We start from the raw sequence: 19,721 nt of genomic DNA, 5'->3' as shown, positions 1-19,721 counted from the left end.
ACGCACAGAGGCTTAGCCCTAAAACTCCACTAGTTTGGAGAAGAGTCATTAGCCTATACCTTTTATGGAGAGAGTGACGGAGGATTATGGGAACTGATCCTGTCCCGCCTTTATCTTCCCACTGTGACTGGGAGAGGGTGGCTGACAAGGTAGTCATGGTCACATGACAGTTAATGGAACCAATAAAAACATCCGAAGGCGCACCTGGATGAGGTAAGTGGCCAACCTGGCTTCTGGGACATACAGACACTATCTCAGACCCCTTCCTGCAGGCAGGTGCCTCGCCGTTTCGTGTTGCTCTCAAAATCGCACTACAGCTCTGACCGTTTTTCGTGCATCTTGATGTCATTTCGATGTTTGGCCAGCAGGGGGCGAACTCAGACGTTTAGTGCCAGCGCAAAGCCTCCCAGCTTGGCAAGTGTCAGCTGTTATTCTTAGCGCAGTTATTATAAGGGTGAAATATTAATGTTTGTAAGATTCCTACACTTCTAATTTCATATCAAGCATGTATTATTAATGAATAAATGTGTCTTGAATCCATTCTGTGCTTTTAAAAGCTGCACCGTGGTTCCTTAAGGGGCATTTTGCTAACTGCTAGGCTAACCCAAATTTATCTCTTCACTCTTTCTCCCCTCTAAGCCAAATGCCATCCCATCCACAATAAGAATACGTGGACCCTCCGTTGCTTATCAGGTCCCATAAAGAGAAAGAGGAACAGCAGTTAATGTTCTGTATAAAACTTTATTTATAATACAATGGAAGTATAATCGGCACAGTAACTGGGAATTTGGAAAACAGTCCACCCCAAGTAGACCTGTGCACAGATACAGTATGATACACCTTCAGAATGCACCGACGCTTGTCTGCCAAGTCATATGTATATACATATATATATTTATATATCTCTATTTATTCACAAGTTTCCGGTACAGAACTCCATTTTGTGTACGGCTGGCAAAAACGTCAAGCCCCCTCCCCTGTACCACACCCCTGGCCAACCAAAAAATAAAACATGTAGAGAAGCAGCCTGTACCGCTCTCTCAAGGCAAAGGAGCCCGACGGTAAGCATTAGCCGTTAGAAGTATTAGCCATTAGCGATGTAAGCCTTGTGGTCGCTGTGGTCGCCCGGGCCTGCATGTCGTGTTTGCGCTTGTGGGTGTGCCAGACGGGTGAGTTTGCGGTCAGTCATACAGGACACAGACTGCATAGAAATAGCCTACATTTCATGTACGAAACTATACATCTGGGATTACAAAAGCACCACCCTTACCCCAACCCAGTTACTATGATGGCATGGTATCCAGAGTATCCATTTCCTGGACATGTTTTGGGCCTGTGCTGGGCATATCCTGGACATGTTTTGGGCCTGTCCTGGGCATATCCTGGACATGTTTTGGGCCTGTCCTGGGCATATCCTGGACATGTCTTGGGCCTGTCCTGGGCATATCCTGGACATGTTTTGGGCCTGTCCTGGGCATATCCTGGACATGTCTCGGGCTTGTCCTGGGCATATCCTGGACATGTCTTGGGCCTGTCCTGGGCATATCCTGGACATGTCTCGGGCCTGTCCTGGGCATATCCTGGACATGTTTTGGGCCTGTCCTGGGCATATCCTGGACATGTCTCGGGCCTGTCCTGGGCATATCCTGGACATGTCTCGGGCCTGTCCTGGGCATATCCTGGACATGTTTTGGGCCTGTCCTGGGCATATCCTGGACATGTCTTGGGCCTGTCCTGGGCATTTCCTGGACATGTCTTGGGCCTGTCCTGGGCATATCCTGGACATGTTTTGGGCCTGTCCTGGGCCTGTCCTGGGCATATCCTGGACATGTTTTGGGCCTGTCCTGGGCATATCCTGGACATGTTTTGGGCCTGTCCTGGGCATATCCTGGACATGTCTCTGGCTTGTCCTGGGCATATCCTGGACATGTTTTGGGCCTATCCTGGGCATATCCTGGACATGTTTTGGGCCTGTCCTGGGCATATCCTGGACATGTCTTGGGCCTGTCCTGGGCATATCCTGGACATGTCTCTGGCTTGTCCTGGGCATATCCTGGACATGTTTTGGGCCTGTCCTGGGCATATCCTGGACATGTCTTGGGCCTGTCCTGGGCATATCCTGGACATGTCTTGGGCCTGTCCTGGGCATATCCTGGACATGTCTTGGGCCTGTCCTGGGCATTTCCTGGACATGTCTTGGGCCTGTCCTGGGCATATCCTGGACATGTTTTGGGCCTGTCCTGGGCATATCCTGGACATGTTTTGGGCCTGTCCTGGGCATATCCTGGACATGTTTTGGGCCTGTCCTGGGCATATCCTGGACATGTCTCTGGCTTGTCCTGGGCATATCCTGGACATGTTTTGGGCCTGTCCCGGGCTTGTCTCGGGCTTGTCCTGGGCATATCCTGGACATGTCTTGGGCCTGTCCTGGGCATATCCTGAGCCTCAGCCAATGGCACCTCTGCCTCTTCAGTACCTTTGCCCACGCGTGCTTCCACTGAGCTCTGAAATCTTGTGGTTGACACTCCCCTATCCTTTCAGCTGTCGTTCATCCCGTCACCTTGTGTTCTTGCTTCTAAGCAAATTCAAATTATTTCAGACTTTCTGAGTCACCTCACAGGCCACAGGCGTCGTCAGATGACTTGCAGGACACCTCGAAGTTCTCGAAATCCCACAGACAGACCTTCATGGCTGTGTAACACTCGGCACCAGTCCTTTCCAGCGCGTTCCACACCATGGGCGATAACAGGAGCCCTTATAGAATATCAGCCTGTTTCGGTTCCACTGGTATCACTTGGGAGGCGAGCTCACATAAAAACTGACACCCCCTGGATATGCCTGCATCACACATAATAGCGGGAGGTTCTGTGCAAGTTTTAAGTCACCTGGTTGTTTATTTGACAAGTTTACATAGTACATTTTTAAAGGTCACATGTTCCTTAACATGAATGTAAACTCTTTATGGAAAAAAAAAACTTTTCTCCTTCACTGCACAAACTGGAAATGTGTAAAAAAAAAAAAAAGAAAGAAAAGTTAAATGCAAAGAGCTGGTCTGACAATGCATCAGAGTGGAATTAATCTCATTTCCTGTAAACTTATCAAAAGAACAGGTCTCTATACTTGTTGCCTCACCTCTAAAAAACAGAGGGCGGTATTGGATTCACTCAGAATGCTTTAATACTACACTGCAACCTGCCCTGGGAGACAGAAGGGGAACATCAGCTGCCATTATAGATTGTAGTTTTTCCTTCATCTCCCTAGGTCTTCCTCTTCATTTACATATAGTAAAACATGATGGCTGCTTTTGTTGCTAAGGAACAGTAACCAGGATGTTTTGGAGCTGCCAAGGGGATCACTAACACAGTCAGTGTGATGTAAGCGACACAGTGGGGCGGAGCTAGATGGTGGGCGGGGCTGTGTGGAGGGACAGCCCCCAATTCAAACGCTGATTTGGGGGCGGGTTTTACGAAGGACCCTCCATTCAAGTAAATGACCCCACCCCTCAGACGAGAAGTCGTCAGCACGATTTGGCAAGGAGTGCAAAGTAAAGAGAACTCATGAGGCCGGGGGGGGGAGGGGTAACAGCACCGAGGTTCATCCAGGTGCCATACGGACTTCACCACATTGGGGGGGGGGTTCTTCTCAAAGCCTAGCCCAGAGTCCTTCCTTGTCATATATACACTATACTCTTTTTTTGTCATTTAGAACATTTACGAAAATATAATACAAAAATTTTATACAGGAAATATAGACTAAACTTCTTAAAAACTTTTTTTTTTGTATGCAGATTTTTTTGTTTTTTTTTTTGCATCTTTTTATGGGACCCCATTGGCTGGAGAGGTCATGTTTATTTTTCCCCCCGGCATTACGGGCCACTCTGATAAGGGCCGCGGGGTTACGGAGACAAAAGAGGCAGAGAATTGCCGGTGAAACTGCCAGACGTCGGGATAAACTGCAGAGGCGGAGCTCGCCTGCTACTTAAGTTTGTAAATATACGTGTATATAACTAGAAAAAAAATAAGGAAAAAACATGGAAGCGCTTAAAAAGATTTGAGATAGACCTGAAAGAGACAATTTCCAGAGTTAAATGAAAAAAAAAATACAATTAAGGGTAAATCCACTGGTAAAGGTGGAAGAGAACCACGTGTACTCTCTCGCTCTCTTTCTCTTGCTTTCTTTCTTTCTCTGCTACTTCTCCTCCACGCCATCTCCCTCCCCCTTCGTTCCCTTATTGTTTTTGCTTGTCTCAAGTAGAATTGGCAAGCCAACCTGAAACCGCAGCGCGCACGGCCGTTGACAGTTCCCGTCGAGCCTCACCGAAATGTGCCGCCGTGAGCCACTGGCACCCGCTCCCAGTCCGCCATGAAGACGGCGAAACAAAGAGAGACACGGGGGCTGTGAGAGCCTGCATGGCCGAACAAAGACCTCCTACCTCACCCCGTTTGCCATCTCTCTAGACTACTTTCCTAAATCACAACACCCCCCTACATTGTCTGGGATTCAGGAGACCTCCCCATTCGCAGAACTACAATGGGAGATACCAAACACACATGAGAGGGCTGTCTCTTCACGACGCTCTCAGCACAGATCATAATCACAGGTGAGGAATGTGGGACCAACATTTGGCTAAAATTAACAGACCAGAGTTAGTGGCATAATACTGAAAATCAGCATCGGTAAGTTTCTGTGCAAGACGATGGACAGTCTTACGAAACGTCAGTGCATTTTTCCGAGATTTAGGCTGCCGTGGTTGGATTTAGGTTGATATTCACTAAAACCGTATCAGTTAAGACATGTGACTACGCTGGCAGACAGAATGGAAGTAGGTGTATATTAGGAATTCGATAAAACGCCAGTCAGCGCCGACCGAACCTTCGAAAAGTGCTCTCGTCTGTAATCTATAGCGAAACGCGGTGCGATGAAGGACCACAGCCATATTCCTCAATGGAAAGTTCCAGAAAAATGCAAGTGTTCAGTCAGTTGTCTGATTGTTCCCCATGAGTGCCAAAAACCCCGTGGGGAATTTAGATAGCTTTGAAGTTGACAGATGTTAAAATGTCTCGAAATTTCCATGTCTAAGTGCCATTTTTAAATGAAACCAGCAAACGATCTTCATTTGCCAATTACACACATACGCGCGCGCACACACACACACACACACACACATAGAGTTGGGTGTTCTTGTTGGCAAGCCAAAGCTACACTACAGTTTCTCACCACGATGAACTGCTTTTCTGTCTGAGATTATGATAATTGTGGCAAATGAAGTGGGGCGGGGGAGGGGGGGGTAAAGAGAGGGGGATGGAGGGGACGTCACAAGTGGCGTTGTCTGCGGTCCGATTCTTGGAAGCCAGGCCGTTTCCGCCCCACCGGGGGCAAATCAACGAAGGTGGTGCATTTAGGTAGCTGGGCGGAGCCGGGGAGCACGCTTAGGAATGGCAGGACTAAAGTCTGTGGGAATGTGTGTAGCTGCCGGAGCTGGAGGCGGAGTCTGGGCTGGAGGCGGAGACTGGGCTGGAGGCGGAGCCTGGGCTGGAGGCGGAGACTGGACTGGAGGCGGAGACTGGACTGGAGGCGGAGCTGATCCGTGTGCTGTAGTGGTCCTCCTCAGCGTCGCTCACGCTGCCCATGCTGTCGCCCTCTCCCGGGGTGAACTCCATCCCCTCAATGTCCACCTCTGCGGGAGTGCACAGACGGAAACAGACGGATGGTCACTACCCTGCAGCACCGACCCTCTCTGAAAAAAAGGTGAGGCCAATGTATAAACCTGCCCATCACATCACTGCTGAAATAGTTTTGGGCCTGATTCCGTGGTAAGCCCTCTGGGGCAGCTATCACCTGAACACTCTGCTGCATCGTACCGTGTTTTCTGTACAAAACATATGAATTTCACCACTCGGTATATTCTGTGGGCTTCCTGGCAGAGTTACCTGCACCCCTCCTCCCATGCCCGGGGCCTGGCCAGGCTTGTTCTGGGTTTCAAGCATCCTGGGGGTTGCCCCAAAAAACCAGCAGGCAGACCCAGCTTATACCACATCCTACCGCACACACATCCTGAGGTATGACGCTCACATCCTGGTACCCAACCAGATACTTCCAGGCAGCCTTAAAGAGCTACAGGGGAGTTCATTATGCGGCCGCCATTTGGGGGGGGAGGGGGTCCTTGCGGTGAGTCGGTTTGGACTATTGTTCTGGCACCCCCGGTGAAGGTTGTTTGGCACGGGGAATTCCTGTGTGACCCTGACAGCAAGCGAGATGAACCATTTAAAGGATTACCCATCAGCCCCTGCAAGCCGGAAGCTGCGTCTTACATCACAATATTCGCGTAAAGGAGGGGCGGGCAGAGGGGTTACCGCTAAGGCCGCGTCTGCAGAGAGTCAGTGCGTGAGTCAGCGCTCTGCAGCGAGTCAGAGCACACAGGAGGCCTGTACCTTGCTCAGAGTCGGTGGAGATGGTGGAGCCCATGCTGTCAGTTCGGATGCGCTCCAGGCCCGAGACGGAGAGCTGCTCCAGACGCCGTTTGAGGTAGCGGTGCTCCCGCTGCAGGGCCTCCTTCACGTTCAGCGCCTTGCGGTCCTGCTCCTCCAGCTTCTGCACAATACAAACATGCAGACATGGTGAGCGGACGGACCCCTGTGATCATTAGGGCACGGCCGGAGGAGGACCGGGGTGCATCGACCAAGGGTGAGGGTTCAGAGTCCAAGTCTATGACAGGTACTGCGCCATATCATCCATGCTTTGTTCCCTACTTTGTTCCCCAAATCTGTCGCCTGACTACGACAATCCAGTTCCTCACGTCCGCCATTATTTTTACCAAATGGTGGCCGATCCAATGCGTGGACTCAGCTAAGCAGAACAAAACGTCCCAACAAAGCCACCATCAGCCGCCGCCCCAGATGGCCACCCCCGCCGTACCTTGATGTGCATCTTGGCCCGTTTGAGGAGGCTAAGTGTAGTGTGCCTGGTGCTGTCCGGGCCCAGCGGAACCAGCTGCTTCAGCTGCTCCAGGTACAGCCGCAGTTTGGCCCGTCTGTGATGTAAAGAGACAGCTGGGTAACGGGGGGGGGGAGGAGGGGTATGCAGGAGCTCACAGGAAGTGCGGCGCAAGACACAGGGCGAGGGCGGGCACTTGCATACGTGTGGGCCGGCGTTCTCACAGAGACGCAGCAACCCCCTGTATAGCAACCAGAGATGGGGCTTGCGTCGCCAAGGTAACAGAAGACCGGGTCCCACAGGGCTGACAAATGCTGCCGTTTGTTTGTTTATTTTAATTTTGAGTGCTGATAGAGCGGCAAACTGCATGAGCGGACGTCACAGAGATGTATCCGTACACACATATGACCCTCTGACCCCCCTCCCTCCCGTTTTGACACACACCACGTAACGTCAGGGGCTGCCGCAAAACATTTTTGCTCTGACCTCATATCAGCAAAAGCACACGATGCATAACGTGCATTTGATTACACGCTGTGAGAGGCATGCTGTGTGACGCGAGGTAGGTCATCATTATTCCACTGCAGGAAGCTGCAAAGTCCCTAGGTACCATGGGGGGGGGGTTACCTGCTCGGGTGCCTCCTACATTCTGCACAGTTGCTATTTTGTTTGGAGGGGACTTTTCTCCTGGTTAGCTTCACCACTGCAAAGGGCAACGCTTTCGACCCTAGAGACAAACCAAGGGGCCCCAAACGTGGCCCCAAAGAGTGACAGCACGATATTCACAGAAGGGGGGCGGGGCATAGCAGTCTGAGAAAAATCAGATGTGACCTTGACTGCAGCGAGGGCAGCTGCAGGGTGATGTCATCAAGTCGGGATCAGTGTGGAAGATCATATATATTTTTTTTGTTTGTTTTTGGGCCGTGTTTCCATGGAGCTGGGCCAAAATAGCCCAGAGCCAAGAATTTTACACCTATGGCCTCTCCAGATGGGGTCGGGGGGGGGACATGTCTCACCCTAAGTGGCTGGTGCTGCCCAAACCCTACAGCGCCCCCTTGGGTTAGGTGAAGGTGACCACTGCATAGGTGCTAACCAAAGACCCCTTCCCCCAGGAATGCAAAAGTAGCCACTGAGGATGCAGTGACCCCCAAAGGGTCCCAGGTGGCGTCAGCGTGCTGCTCCCCTTCTCTCACGTGGGGGAAATGAGAAAATCCACATGCTGGAGGCTCGGATTCTCACGTGGCAGCCCTGAACCCCCCAGAACCTGCCCCCGCCACTAAGACCCTCACTGGACACAGAGGTGGCTGCCGGGCACCACCAACGAAATAACGGGGTACCTTAAAAATCCCACGGAAACAGCGAAACAACAGCCTGCAGAACCCAGGAGGGAGGGGGGAAAACACAACCCGTGAGCTGGGAAGGAGGGGCTTCCATGCAGGAGCGTGTGAACCCTCCCTCCAGTCCCTCCACACCCTGTCCTCCCCAGAGACCCCCTGACCTCACCCCACCCTGCTGGTGCTCAAAGAGGCAGGCAGGGGGGCCCCCCTCCAACCTGCCCACCCCCCCCCCGGCTGGAAGGAGCCCAGGAGAGACAGGAAGGGGGGGGGGGCAATCCGCTGGAAATGTTGCTCTTTTACTGAAGAGTAACAAGGACCCATTGAGGACAGTGTGTTCAGCTGTGGTGGGTGGGGCCAGTCACATGGACAGAGGGTGGCCCCACCCTCTGCTTTTTTTCCCCCATGTTTATTTCCACCTGCACTCCTGACACCCCATGGCACACAGACCTGGCTTCGGCTGGTGCTGAATGGGGAGTCAGAGGAGGAAAGTAAACTGGCTGGGAATTACTTTCCCAGCCTCGCACAAACCCGTACACCCAGCCGGCCAATCCCTCTCACGTGCAGGGTTCAAACTACGCTATAAAAAAAGCATAAACCTCTTGTATTTAGCAATAGGAAGCCACTTGGGAATAACACTCCGTCACTAAGGCCGAGGCGATGTACGTCTTCCAAAACACAGACCCCTGTGAAGCCTGGGACAGCCCCAGGGGGGCGCCTCTCTCCCCGTCGCCCAGCTGCACTGTCCTGTCCCGCTAGGACTCTCACGCGACGCCATTTAGGGGACTAGCTGATGTAGGCCGGGTGGAGGAGAGCATGCTGGAAATGCACACTCAGAGGAGGCAGAGGGGACGTCTCGTTCTGGTAACATGCCGTCAGAGGCAGCGTGCGGACCCCTCGTTCTGTGTGCCCTGCGGAGGGGGGTCGGGGGGTGGGCGTGGCCTCCAGGCACCAGTGAGTGGACGGGCTGGCCACCAATCCTGCCAAGAACTGTAGGAGGGACCTCAGTCAGGCAGAGTCGCTGACTTCCTGCTGAATTTGACCTTTGAACCCTGGGACCTGGGCTAGCCAGCACCAGCTGGGTGCCCTCGCACGTGTGCCGCAGATTACAGGCAGTCTGCGAGCCGTGTCAACCCCCTCCCCCAGACTTACAGCCCCACCCCCCTGCTTCTACAGAACACAGTGTACAGATGCAAATCAGCCCTTTCTCTGTGTCCCACAGCCAGGCAGAGACACCAGACCCTGCTCCTTTTCAGAGCCAGTCTCACATCCCCCCCCCCCGCAAACGGCATGCCAGCCATGCCGTCGGACCCTGAGAGGAAAAGCTCAGTGCTCATGAACCATCCCATACCTCGACACCCCCCCCACCACCCCCCCGGCTCATTCCATTGGGTAAGAGGTCACCCTGCAGCCACTGTAAGGCCCCCCCCCCAGTCGGGTGGGGAAGGCAGTAGCTTACACTCGGCCGATCTCTATATGCACTGTACACTCTCGGGTTGCGTGGCCTCTCAGAGAGCGACATCCGCATCAACAATTTAGCGGAAGATGTAACAGTCCTCGTACTGATCACTGGTGCAGACGAGGTGGCATACAGGAGTGGGGTGGCGGATCTAGTGGACTGGTGTCATGAAAACTATATCTCCCTCAATACAGATAAAACCAAGGAGATAACTGTCGACCCAAGGAGGAGGAGGGAATTGCACGCATCACTGCACACAGGCGAGGCGGAGGTGGAAAGAGTGAAACTCCTTGGCTGGACTCAAAAAAAAAAACACCACACATCATCAGGAAGCCCCAACAACGAATCATTCTAAGAAGATTAAGGGAGTTTGGCATGCCAGCCAAAATTCTAGGTAACTTCTACAGCAGTACCATTCGAAGACTCAGAGGATGCACCCCCCCCCCCACCCAAGCACAAGATGAACAAGCACCACATACACAAGCAAAATGAGACGGATACAACTTAACCGCTGCTCCCCCTGCTGGCCCACAGGTGCGCCTGTCTGATGCCGCTCCACACACGTTTAAGGTCTGAGCGAGCACACAGCAATGGTATGCGGCGTGGCCGGTGGCCACATGATCCCAAGCAGATAAGAAATGTCAGCCCGGCCCGGGACGGCACCCGCATGTGCCGTGGGCGAGCATGTGCATGTACAGCCGTGCATGTGCACCCTCTCCCCTGGGCCTGGCGGCTTGAGCTCAGGTCTCAATCCGTTGCATGCGCACGCAGACATGCATGACCGCCACTGGCGTCACCTCGGAAACACCACGTCTCGCGTGTTTACCTCTCCTCAGCTCACCCCAGTTTCACTTTCGATTTTTCTTTTTTTTTTTCTTTTTTTAAAGAGGAGAGATGGCAGTCCGGTACACTGACACAGTGACTTCCCACGTCCTCACAGTGTCGCAGGAAGGGCAGATCATACACCCCCCAACCCTCACTACACCATCAGCGCGCTAAACCAGCACTCCTTAAACTGCCCCTCGACACAGCCCCCCTGCCCATTTCCAAAGGGGCATTAGAGGTAGGGCATAGAGGCACAGTGCATTTGGGTCAAATTTAACGTGTATAGAGCTCTTGAACTTCATTTTGTTTTTGGCTTTGAGCTCTCATGGGTGCCAGGACGACTCCAATGACTCTGACAACCCATCTGGGTTTTTCTGACTCATGGAGTCAGCTGATTGATTCAAAAACCTGGGAGCAGAGCACCCCCACGGGGCAATATCCAAGACTGGCAGCCCTCTGACATTACAGCCCGGGAATTCAGACATACACACCTCCTCATACATGGGGGGGTGGGGGCTGTTAAACAATGGCCCAAAACAGCATCGAATCACCCGCCAAAACCTAAACACATCACCACTGACGAGTTGGAACAGGAAGCCTTTCAGGTGACTCCCTAGACGTGAAAAAAATGCGGGGGCGGGGGGGTGCAGATTGTTGATCATGAAAACACAAAAGCCAGCGGATGTGAGTCTGGACAGCACCGGGCGAGAGTGCCATAGAATGACTGCTGTACAGATAGAAGATGCATGGAGACTTTCATGGCTCACAGATGACAAGATCCGTTTAATTGCTTTTATTCATTCTCTTGGTTTACCTGCCTGACGTGTGTGTCAGGGGATTACCATGAATTTCACAAGCGGAAGCGGCATAACACGTACCGAACAGACGGCGCTCCTTACCCCCGCACAGGGAGGGGGCAGGCCTCCACCGAATCACGCTGAAAAATCCACCAAAAACAATAAACCCGAAACACGAGATTCCACCTCCAGCGAGTGTGGAGCAGACCTGCCCATTTCCCCATGGGTGTCATGTGATCGCGGCCCGTGTTTGTATAGTCATATGATCTCTGTGCGTACGAAGCCATGTGCTCTGTGTGCGTGTTGAAGCCGTTTGTCCTGTGCTTTCATGTGCTGTGTGTGTATGTCTGTGATGCGGTGAGCCTGTTTTCTGAGGTGGGGAAACGCAGCATAGTGCAGATTGGGTGTTCCTAGGGCAGTTGGGGGGGGGGGGGGCATCTGTCTATTTTGCAGAGGTTACGGGCCTTCAGACCGCCCCCCCCACCCCCACAATTCGATCCCTCCCCAGTTATATTTGTTATTAAATACAAAATGGTAAAATAAGACGTGGTCGCGTGACAGAGCAAGGCTGCAGTTGGGGAAGTGCATGAGTACAGTTTCACGTGGCACTGGAAGGACTGGTTGACATGACTCAGGCGTCATGCATGTGTGGGGGGGGGGCCCTCCCGCTGAGGAACACACCCAGTCTCCGTAAGCAGGACACACCCCCGATCGTGCTCCCTGAGCGGCTGAATCCTAGGGCCTGGGCCAGTTTGCTGAGTAAACAAACACCAGAGCATCGTGGGTTAAAATCCCAGTGGCCCCTTGGCTCTGTGACTCCATGTCCCCCCGCTTTAGCAAAGCTGGCGTCCTTCTCCAGACTCTTTTCTTCACTTTGAACAACTTCCTGTTGTTCGGAGCAAACAAGGAACTTCATGTGGCTCCCTGACGCAGGAGGAAGGATTTTTTTTTTTTTTAAATAAAGGAATTTTAAAAAATGACTCTGGCAGGGAGGGCGGCTGACAGCCAGCGGGCAGCCGGCGGACAGTGGGACAGATACGGCCTCCATGTTGCTGAGTCAGTGCAATGGGGGGTGGGGGGCTGTAAGTGGGAGGGGGGGACCCTCAGCTGCACAGTTCTTTCACATTTCTCTCTCTGCCTCAAGAATACCAAGCCAGCAACCCCCAGAAGGCTGCTGGGATAGCCCCCGGACAGGAATGTAAAACTTCGGTGGAGGAAGGAGAGGCAGGACTCGTCTACACCCTTGAGAGTAGGAGAGGAACCCCGGGCGCCACCTCCACCCGCCGTCACCCACACAGCAGCTCGGGTGCACGTGGCAGTCCGAACGGCAGCACTCACAAACACAGCAGACCACGTACTTGAAAGTGCACCGAATCTCCCCAGCTTTGGGCTCCATCTGCTAAAACTGACAGTTAGAGCTAGACCATGATGTCGCATGACCCAGCCTGGAGGGGACTCTCAAAGGCTGGAGGATGACACACCTGTCTGATGGGGCGGAAACCGTCACCCTGGTGAGGCCAGTTGAAGCTTAATTACAGGCCTGAGCAGGCAGCACTCGGCCCACTGACTTCATTAAGGCCCACAGCCGAAAACAGAGCTCCTCACAAAACAAGGACTCCAGGTGGGTAATCGGGGCAGGAGTTAGTGACGGCCAACCTGGAAAGGACCTCGAGCAAGGGACTGCCCGAATTCTCCTAGTGGCCTTAGAAATCCAGGCTCAGACACTATAGCCAATGTCAGGCACAAGCATTCTCGCCCTATAGACGTGGCCCAGCTGCCCTGCCCACATTTCCCGGCTGCCCCTCAGGCCCGGGAGACGCCGCCTCCCTCCCTCAGGCTGCGATCTAACCGTCTTCACCTCCTGGCTTTAAAAGCAGCTTTCGCAGTAGGCCGGGAGGCCAACAGTCCTCCAAGAAATCAAAACCAAGCGTTTCATCAACGCCAAAGTGGTTTCACAAAATACTGTGCTAGTTACAGCCCTGCAACACCTTTCAGAAGAAGGTGGGGGGAGGCTCGTCAAATGAAATGCTCAGGAAATCCATCGCAAGAGAAGCAATCGTTGTCATAACCTGCTAGCCAAAACCGGCAAACGGCTCACATGAAACTGCAATAGAACGGGTGGGGAAACGAGTGCCACGCCACTTTACACGAAACGCACTTCTCAGAGGCTTCCGGAAATCGCCCAGCCACACCATGAAAGCCAGAGGGGCTGACGTCACATCGGCCCATGCCGGGCATCGCCAGGGAGAGGAGAGCAGGCTCTCCCTCTCCGCCGCGGGCCAGAACACGTCTCCCGAAGCCGGCACAGTCACACTTCACTCAGATGCACGTGGCCTCGTGTCATCAGACACGTGAACTGGCCAGGACTCGAATCTTGACATGCCAGCTCCTCACACCGGAGGCTGCTGCCCCTAAACCCCAACCCATTCATTGGCTGCTACCCCGAGTCGTTTTCACAAAAACAGACAACCTCAGCCACGATTTCCATGGAATGTGAGCGAGACCAAACGAGTTCAACTAACAGCTATTAGTCACACATTTGCCCCAAAACTATGAGCCAAATATATACCATAAAACAAACAAATAACCGCATTAGACATTTTCGAAAAGGTATACTCCTCTTCCTCTTCTTTTAAAGCCCAGCTACGGTCATTAAAAGCAGAAGGTAGGAGAAAGTCGCAGAAATGCGCCACAGGTCGAAGCGAGGGCAAACCGAAGCGCCGCATCCCCGCACATCTGTGGGAAGGGCCGCCCCACATATCGGGAAATCTGTCGAAAGCCTTCGCCAGAAACACAAGTGAAAGGCAACGTGTCTTGGAGACGTTGCACCACTGAAAAAGATGTTTTAAAAAAAAGGAAAGAAAACCTCAGAGTCATGCCACTGCCAAAATAGAGTGACGCGGGTCTTTGAATTCTTCACCAAGTACCACACGGCCATCAAATGAGGACACGTCACGCGAAACGGCAGGGGGAAAAAAATGGAAGAAAAAAAATCTACCGTAATACAGACACTGACGTGTTAACTTTTGTTTCCCAAAACCTGTCACTCCACTTTTTAAGCTACATTTTACTGTACAAGTGCTAAAGTGAGCCGTCACTCTGTTCTATTTCAATCTAAGGGTAGCTCCTCTGAACTCAGATCAGACACAAATCATTGCTCAATTGAGTGTGCCATTATTTTTTGGTAAGACGTTCAAAAACACAGTACTGACAGTGTTTCCAACCCTCTGGAGCTTACGGTTTGAATCGTCAGGGGTTCCTGGTCCTGGGGTAGTCAGGAGATCATGTACGGGTGGGGGCATGGGGAGGGCGGGTCACTTTGTGTACTCACCTGGTTTTCTCTAGCTCGTTGTGTGATGATCTGGAAAGACAGGGAAAAAATAATGAGAGAGGTTAGTGGAGGGGGGGGGGTTAGATAAGACCACGTTCCTACTGCTGACGCATGCGACCGGCGGCGGAGGAGCAGAGGGACGGCGAGCAGGGAACGAGGAGGTCAGAAGAAGATCAGAACTTTGGTTATAGTCCAAAGCTGGAAGGAAGTGCGGTGGGGGGGTGGTATGCAAGGAGGCAAATAAATAAATACATATCCCCATAACTCAGCAAAAAACAGTGCTCCGGCCAACACGTGTCCCAGGCCCGGTTCTGTGCCCTTGGACTGCACGGACTGATGCGCTGCTGGGCCGAGCAGCTGCGCCCAGCGGAAACCGCATGGCGAACAGCCAAAAAAGCGCTCCCAGGGCCCGTGCCGTGCGCCAGGGTGAGGGCAGGTGAGGTCACGGGCCTGCATGGCAGGGTGGGTGAGACGCTGGGCACCAGGCGGCTACACAGCACTGTGGGAGACCACAAACGAGTTGGGTCCACCCAACAATCCCCCGACAGCAAGACAAGAAGGAGGAACGGTAACAGGAAGCTGAATGTAAATTCAAATTCGCGACTCTGGTCTTTTTGCATGCAAAGATAAAATGTAAGAATCTGGGATAGCTTATGAGTGTCGCTTTATTTCACGTTTGACGTTTGCGTTTCAACGCTGTTCAAGGCTTCGGCTCGTCGTCTGACCTAAATCTGCCAGCAGCTGAACCAGGTGGCGAATCTGAACATAGGATGAAAAGCGGGCAAGGGGTTTGAGCCGGGACATCTGCGGAACAGCACCCCTCCACCCTGCCCGCCAGGGTCCTGCCAAACTGGGTCGGTGTGCAGAGAGATCCTCAAAGGGAGCGCGAAGTCATGCACCTGCCGGGGTGTGTATGTGTGTGTGCATGTGTGGTCTGGCAGCTCCAGACACAATAACACTGTAAAGAGTTCTTTAAACAAACAAATAAGAAAAAACACACTTGAGATGACAGACATGTTGCCGCCCGCTCATACCACGACTATTTTCGGTAAGAATTTTGCACTAAGCGACGGACGATGACCTCTGTGCCTCGTCTACGTCCGCACATAGCTAAACTGGAGAGTGACCCACGTACAGTTAAAAGCGGAGACCGTCGGCAATAGAGAAATCAAAACAGAAACGCGTGTCTCGCGTTAATCTTTAGAGGCCTTTCGAAAGGGGGTAGGTCTTGCAAGATTTCTTTTAACGCGAAGGCTTTAAAGCGACAAACAAGATCAGCCGCGGTGACGTCATCGCGAGATGGGATAGAAAAGACGCATTTTGGGCGCGCGTGTGTTTTCGTTATCCGAAGATTAGAGAAGTGCCTGCTTGCATCCAAAGAACTTGCAAATCAGGGACATGTGCTTCTTGTTCTGTGCGTGTGTGTGTGTGTGGTGGGGGGGGCATCACGAATACCAGCTGTGACGAAAGAAAATGCAAATACCTTGGAATGTCAGACAGGAAAAAGGGGGGTGGTTGGGAACCCAGCACTTCTTGCACCCCGCAACAAAAATATCTAAGAGACGCCTAATGAATTTTAACGCGGCTTTTTGCCTCTTATTCTCTCTTCCGTCCGACGCCGCCCGGGTCCCTGGTTTGACCTTAACCGAGTCTCCCTGCTTTTCCTAATAAAATTTTTGCCTCTTTCTGTTTCCGATCCTGGGCAAATTGCTGTCATCTTTAAACGTCTATTATTATTACTATTATTATTATTATTAACAACAACAACAATAATATCCTCCCTGTGTGCGCTCCATCACCCTGCCGGATCCTGGCGCTACAGCCTGCAGTCTCAGAGCCAGTATTACAGTTTACAGCTTCAAACAAGTTTTATATCGAAAAACACGTGCGGAGTGAAAATGCACTTCGCTGATCAGGCCGGGGGGAGCGACAGAAACGCAGTTACATAGAAAGACTTCCCAGGGACTCGCAGGCATACGAGCGCACAAGCCGTAAATGTAATAAACGGTGGAAAGCATGGTGAATACACGCAGAGAAAGAGGAAAAGGGTGCAAATGTAACTTTTCTGAGGGGGGCACAGCTTCGATCGTGGGGCAGGGAGGCACCCCGGATTTACGATAACCGCCGCGCAGATCGGGACTTAAAGTGGTGACAAGGCATGTAAAACCAGCTATACAAAACGGCCCGGCTGACACTTTACTGCGGTCACATCGTAACGGGACCGGAGCTTAAATGTCACGCATGCGATGCACATGAATCGGTACACATGTTCTGCACAGCTACGCCAAAAGCAGGAAAACAAAGCGGAGGCGTGACATTATTTAATACGGGGGAGATGGGGAGTGGGGTGTGGAGCTGGGGCTGGAGGGGGAGTCGAGGGTGGAAAAAAGTGAGTGAAAGCGAAGAAGGGTTTCGGGTAGGGAGGCGAGGACGCTGTACGCGTGGCAGTGTTTGTGCGGAGAGCCGGAGAGAGCCAAGCCCTGCAAGGGGAGAGGCATGGCGCCCGGCCGGCAAGGCAGGGCAGGGCTGGGGGCTCCCACTCTCTCTCGCGCACACACACACACACACACACACACACACACACCGATCATCCATGTGCATATTTACCTATTGTTCTGCGCCTTTCTTGAAAGTGCCGAGGCTTTTGTTTTCTTGCCGGAAAAGTCGCTATTGAACGGTAAGACCGACGCGTAGCCGTGTTCTGCTTCTAGTGACAGAGCAAAAAAAAAAAAATATAAACAAGCATCGTTAGATCTGTTGTTGTTTTCCTCTCCCCGGAGCATGTGGTATACAATGCATCTGCTCTAGATGACGGTCTGGCTGGCGTTGCAGGGACTTCGGTGGAGGGGGAGCCCAGGCGGACGATCGTATAAACGCCCGAGCTTAGCATTAGTCCCGGGCAAAGAAAGCCATGGGCTGCGAAAAGACATCCAGGTGATGCCGGTGCAGACAGTCCCGCCGATCTACAACGCAGACTGTCACGCCGATCGGTTACGATGTTTTCATACGTCGGATGCAGTCAATGCAAATAGAAAACAAATGCAAGTGGACAGGGGGCAGCCGGGGAGGACCTGTAGACGCCTATGCCCCTCTGTGCCCAGCCGCTGCATTTAACCAGCTGGCACCTCCGATCGCATCAGTGAAAACCCTTATCCTAGGTGCGTGGTTACCAGCAAAATCTGGCCGCTGGTACATACACATTTGCCGCGATAAAAAATAATTAAACATACCCAAAGTGACATCATACCCACTCCATGGCTAAAGCTATATAATGATCTCGTATTAATAGCTGTCTCATTGACCTTTATTTTAATGCGCTCTCCTATGTATAAGTAGTCAACTAACTAGTTAACTAGTTTAGCGGAAAAAATACCTCTGTCTCTCCTCTCCAAGTATTCTGCAGCCTCCAGGAGAATTAAAAGAGAATTAAGTTCCATCTTTGTTGTGTATATTAAAAAATATATATAAAAAATAAAATCTTATATACAAAAATGAAAATAAAAAGGTAAAAAAAAAAAAACAAAAGGCGAAAACAATTAACTAAAACCGTGCGCGACCAATATAAATTGCTATCCACTGAATCTGTTTGACTCCAAATGTATATATGTACTGCCTTCTGCGAATAACTACTGCGAAGTGACAGGCGTTTCAACCAATCACGAAGCGGTGTTGTTACGTGGGACACTTTTCTTAGCCAATGAAAAAGCCCAGTGTGCGGGGCTTACTGTATAATGTTGATATGTCACGAGCCGTGCTCTGATTGGCTATGAGTGTGATAGGAGCAGACCCTAGCAACAGCACGTGTGACTCAGCCCCGTAATCTTTCATTGGTCTGACGTCTATCCACAGCTGCCGATTGGCAATGCTGCAAGGAATGGGCGTGTCCTCCAAGGACACTGTGAAACATGAACTTGAACAGGGCTGCCAGGGGTAACAGAATGGATGTGGCCTTTTCCTGAGTCTAGGCGATTTTTTAATAGTTTGCGTGACATTCATTTAAATTATAAGAGATTTTTAAGCATTGAAAGCTAACACGTGCACTTATAAGTAACCCCTTTCCTGCTGAAGTCACGCGTGGCAAAGTCATTTGCAAAATGACTTTAATAGTTACACTGTTTTTCGCGGTCTCCGTCGACCTCCTAGTCTTAAAATATACATGGTATAGTTTGAATTTACGGACTCGGCGTCCGAATAAAATTAGTTTCGCCATGCCCATGGCTATCAGAAAGTTAAGTCTTTGTAGTCCTTTTAGACAACAGACTTTTAGAAAGCTGGCATGAAACGTAATATATCTGCAAATATATTTTGTGCCATACTATTTCATCCTTATATTTAGGACGGAAAAATGTCAAATAAAAAAGCACCTTTTTCCAGCAGTTTATAGTTTTAGCTTACTGTATTAGAACGCCATTTAGTTTGAAAATAAACTGACTGTAAGTTTAAATAAGTAATTCGTTGTGAAAATAATTCTTTTACTGATTAATATGTAGGGTGGCCCTGGGGGTAAGGCTGTAAAATAACGTTTTTATATGGCAGCCCGCACCAACAGGACGTTGGGTTGAACGAAAAAAAACGTATCGTGTAGTCTAATATATTTGTTCACTTCTGGCAAATTACAGGGCTGAACGTATTTGTGAGCAGGGTTGAAACATAACAGTAAGGTAGGTTTATCGGCTTGTAGGAACACCGAGGAAATTATATAGGGAGAGAACTAGCTTTCGTCGCTATCTGGAATCAGAGACTTAAGGGGAATTTCCACATACAGACTGGTATATCCAAATGAAACATTTCACTTCTTGTCCTCTTTCACTGTCTGACACTACCAGGAAACCTTTTTCATTCCAGTCTGTTTCTTGTAAATCTATGGATAAAATCTCCTGAAAATCGTTGCCATCCATTGCAGGATATTATTGATAAGTAATCCATGAATTCTGGCTGATATTATCTGACTGATCCCACCACTGCAAATGAAACGGAAAATTCCAATTCGCTGCTTTAACCAACTTGTGATGTTTTTTTTTTCCAGTTCCTTGGTCGTCTTC

At 51.1% G+C, this 19,721-nt stretch overlaps 1 protein-coding gene across 11 annotated transcripts; it reads right to left on the bottom strand.

The window, feature by feature from the left end:
- Nucleotides 1–721: 721 nt before the first annotated feature.
- mxd4 (MAX dimerization protein 4) lies at nucleotides 722–18,258 on the bottom strand. Of its 11 annotated transcripts, none has more exons than XR_007386835.1 (7): nucleotides 18,053–18,258; nucleotides 17,287–17,386; nucleotides 14,680–14,709; nucleotides 6,916–7,030; nucleotides 6,432–6,591; nucleotides 2,258–5,677; nucleotides 722–1,795 (listed from the first exon to the last, which is right to left on the bottom strand). XR_007386835.1 is itself a non-coding variant. In XM_048999666.1 (6 exons), exons 1-6 carry the CDS (start codon nucleotides 18,114–18,116, stop codon nucleotides 5,445–5,447), a joined length of 702 nt encoding a protein of 233 aa, XP_048855623.1. In that variant the 5' UTR covers nucleotides 18,117–18,258; the 3' UTR covers nucleotides 722–5,444. The 11 variants fall into 11 exon arrangements, 5 of the variants coding, with proteins under 5 accessions (XP_048855623.1, XP_048855620.1, XP_048855619.1 ...); XR_007386836.1 differs by having other exon boundaries at nucleotides 722–1,696; XR_007386837.1 differs by having other exon boundaries at nucleotides 722–1,597.
- Nucleotides 18,259–19,721: the final 1,463 nt, after the last annotated feature.

The sequence above is a fragment of the Brienomyrus brachyistius genome, unplaced genomic scaffold (genome assembly GCF_023856365.1).
Source record: "Brienomyrus brachyistius isolate T26 unplaced genomic scaffold, BBRACH_0.4 scaffold47, whole genome shotgun sequence".
Lineage (NCBI taxonomy): Eukaryota > Metazoa > Chordata > Actinopteri > Osteoglossiformes > Mormyridae > Brienomyrus > Brienomyrus brachyistius.
The sequence above is the reverse complement of the archived record's forward strand: the minus strand, read 5'-3'. Positions and strand labels throughout refer to the sequence as shown.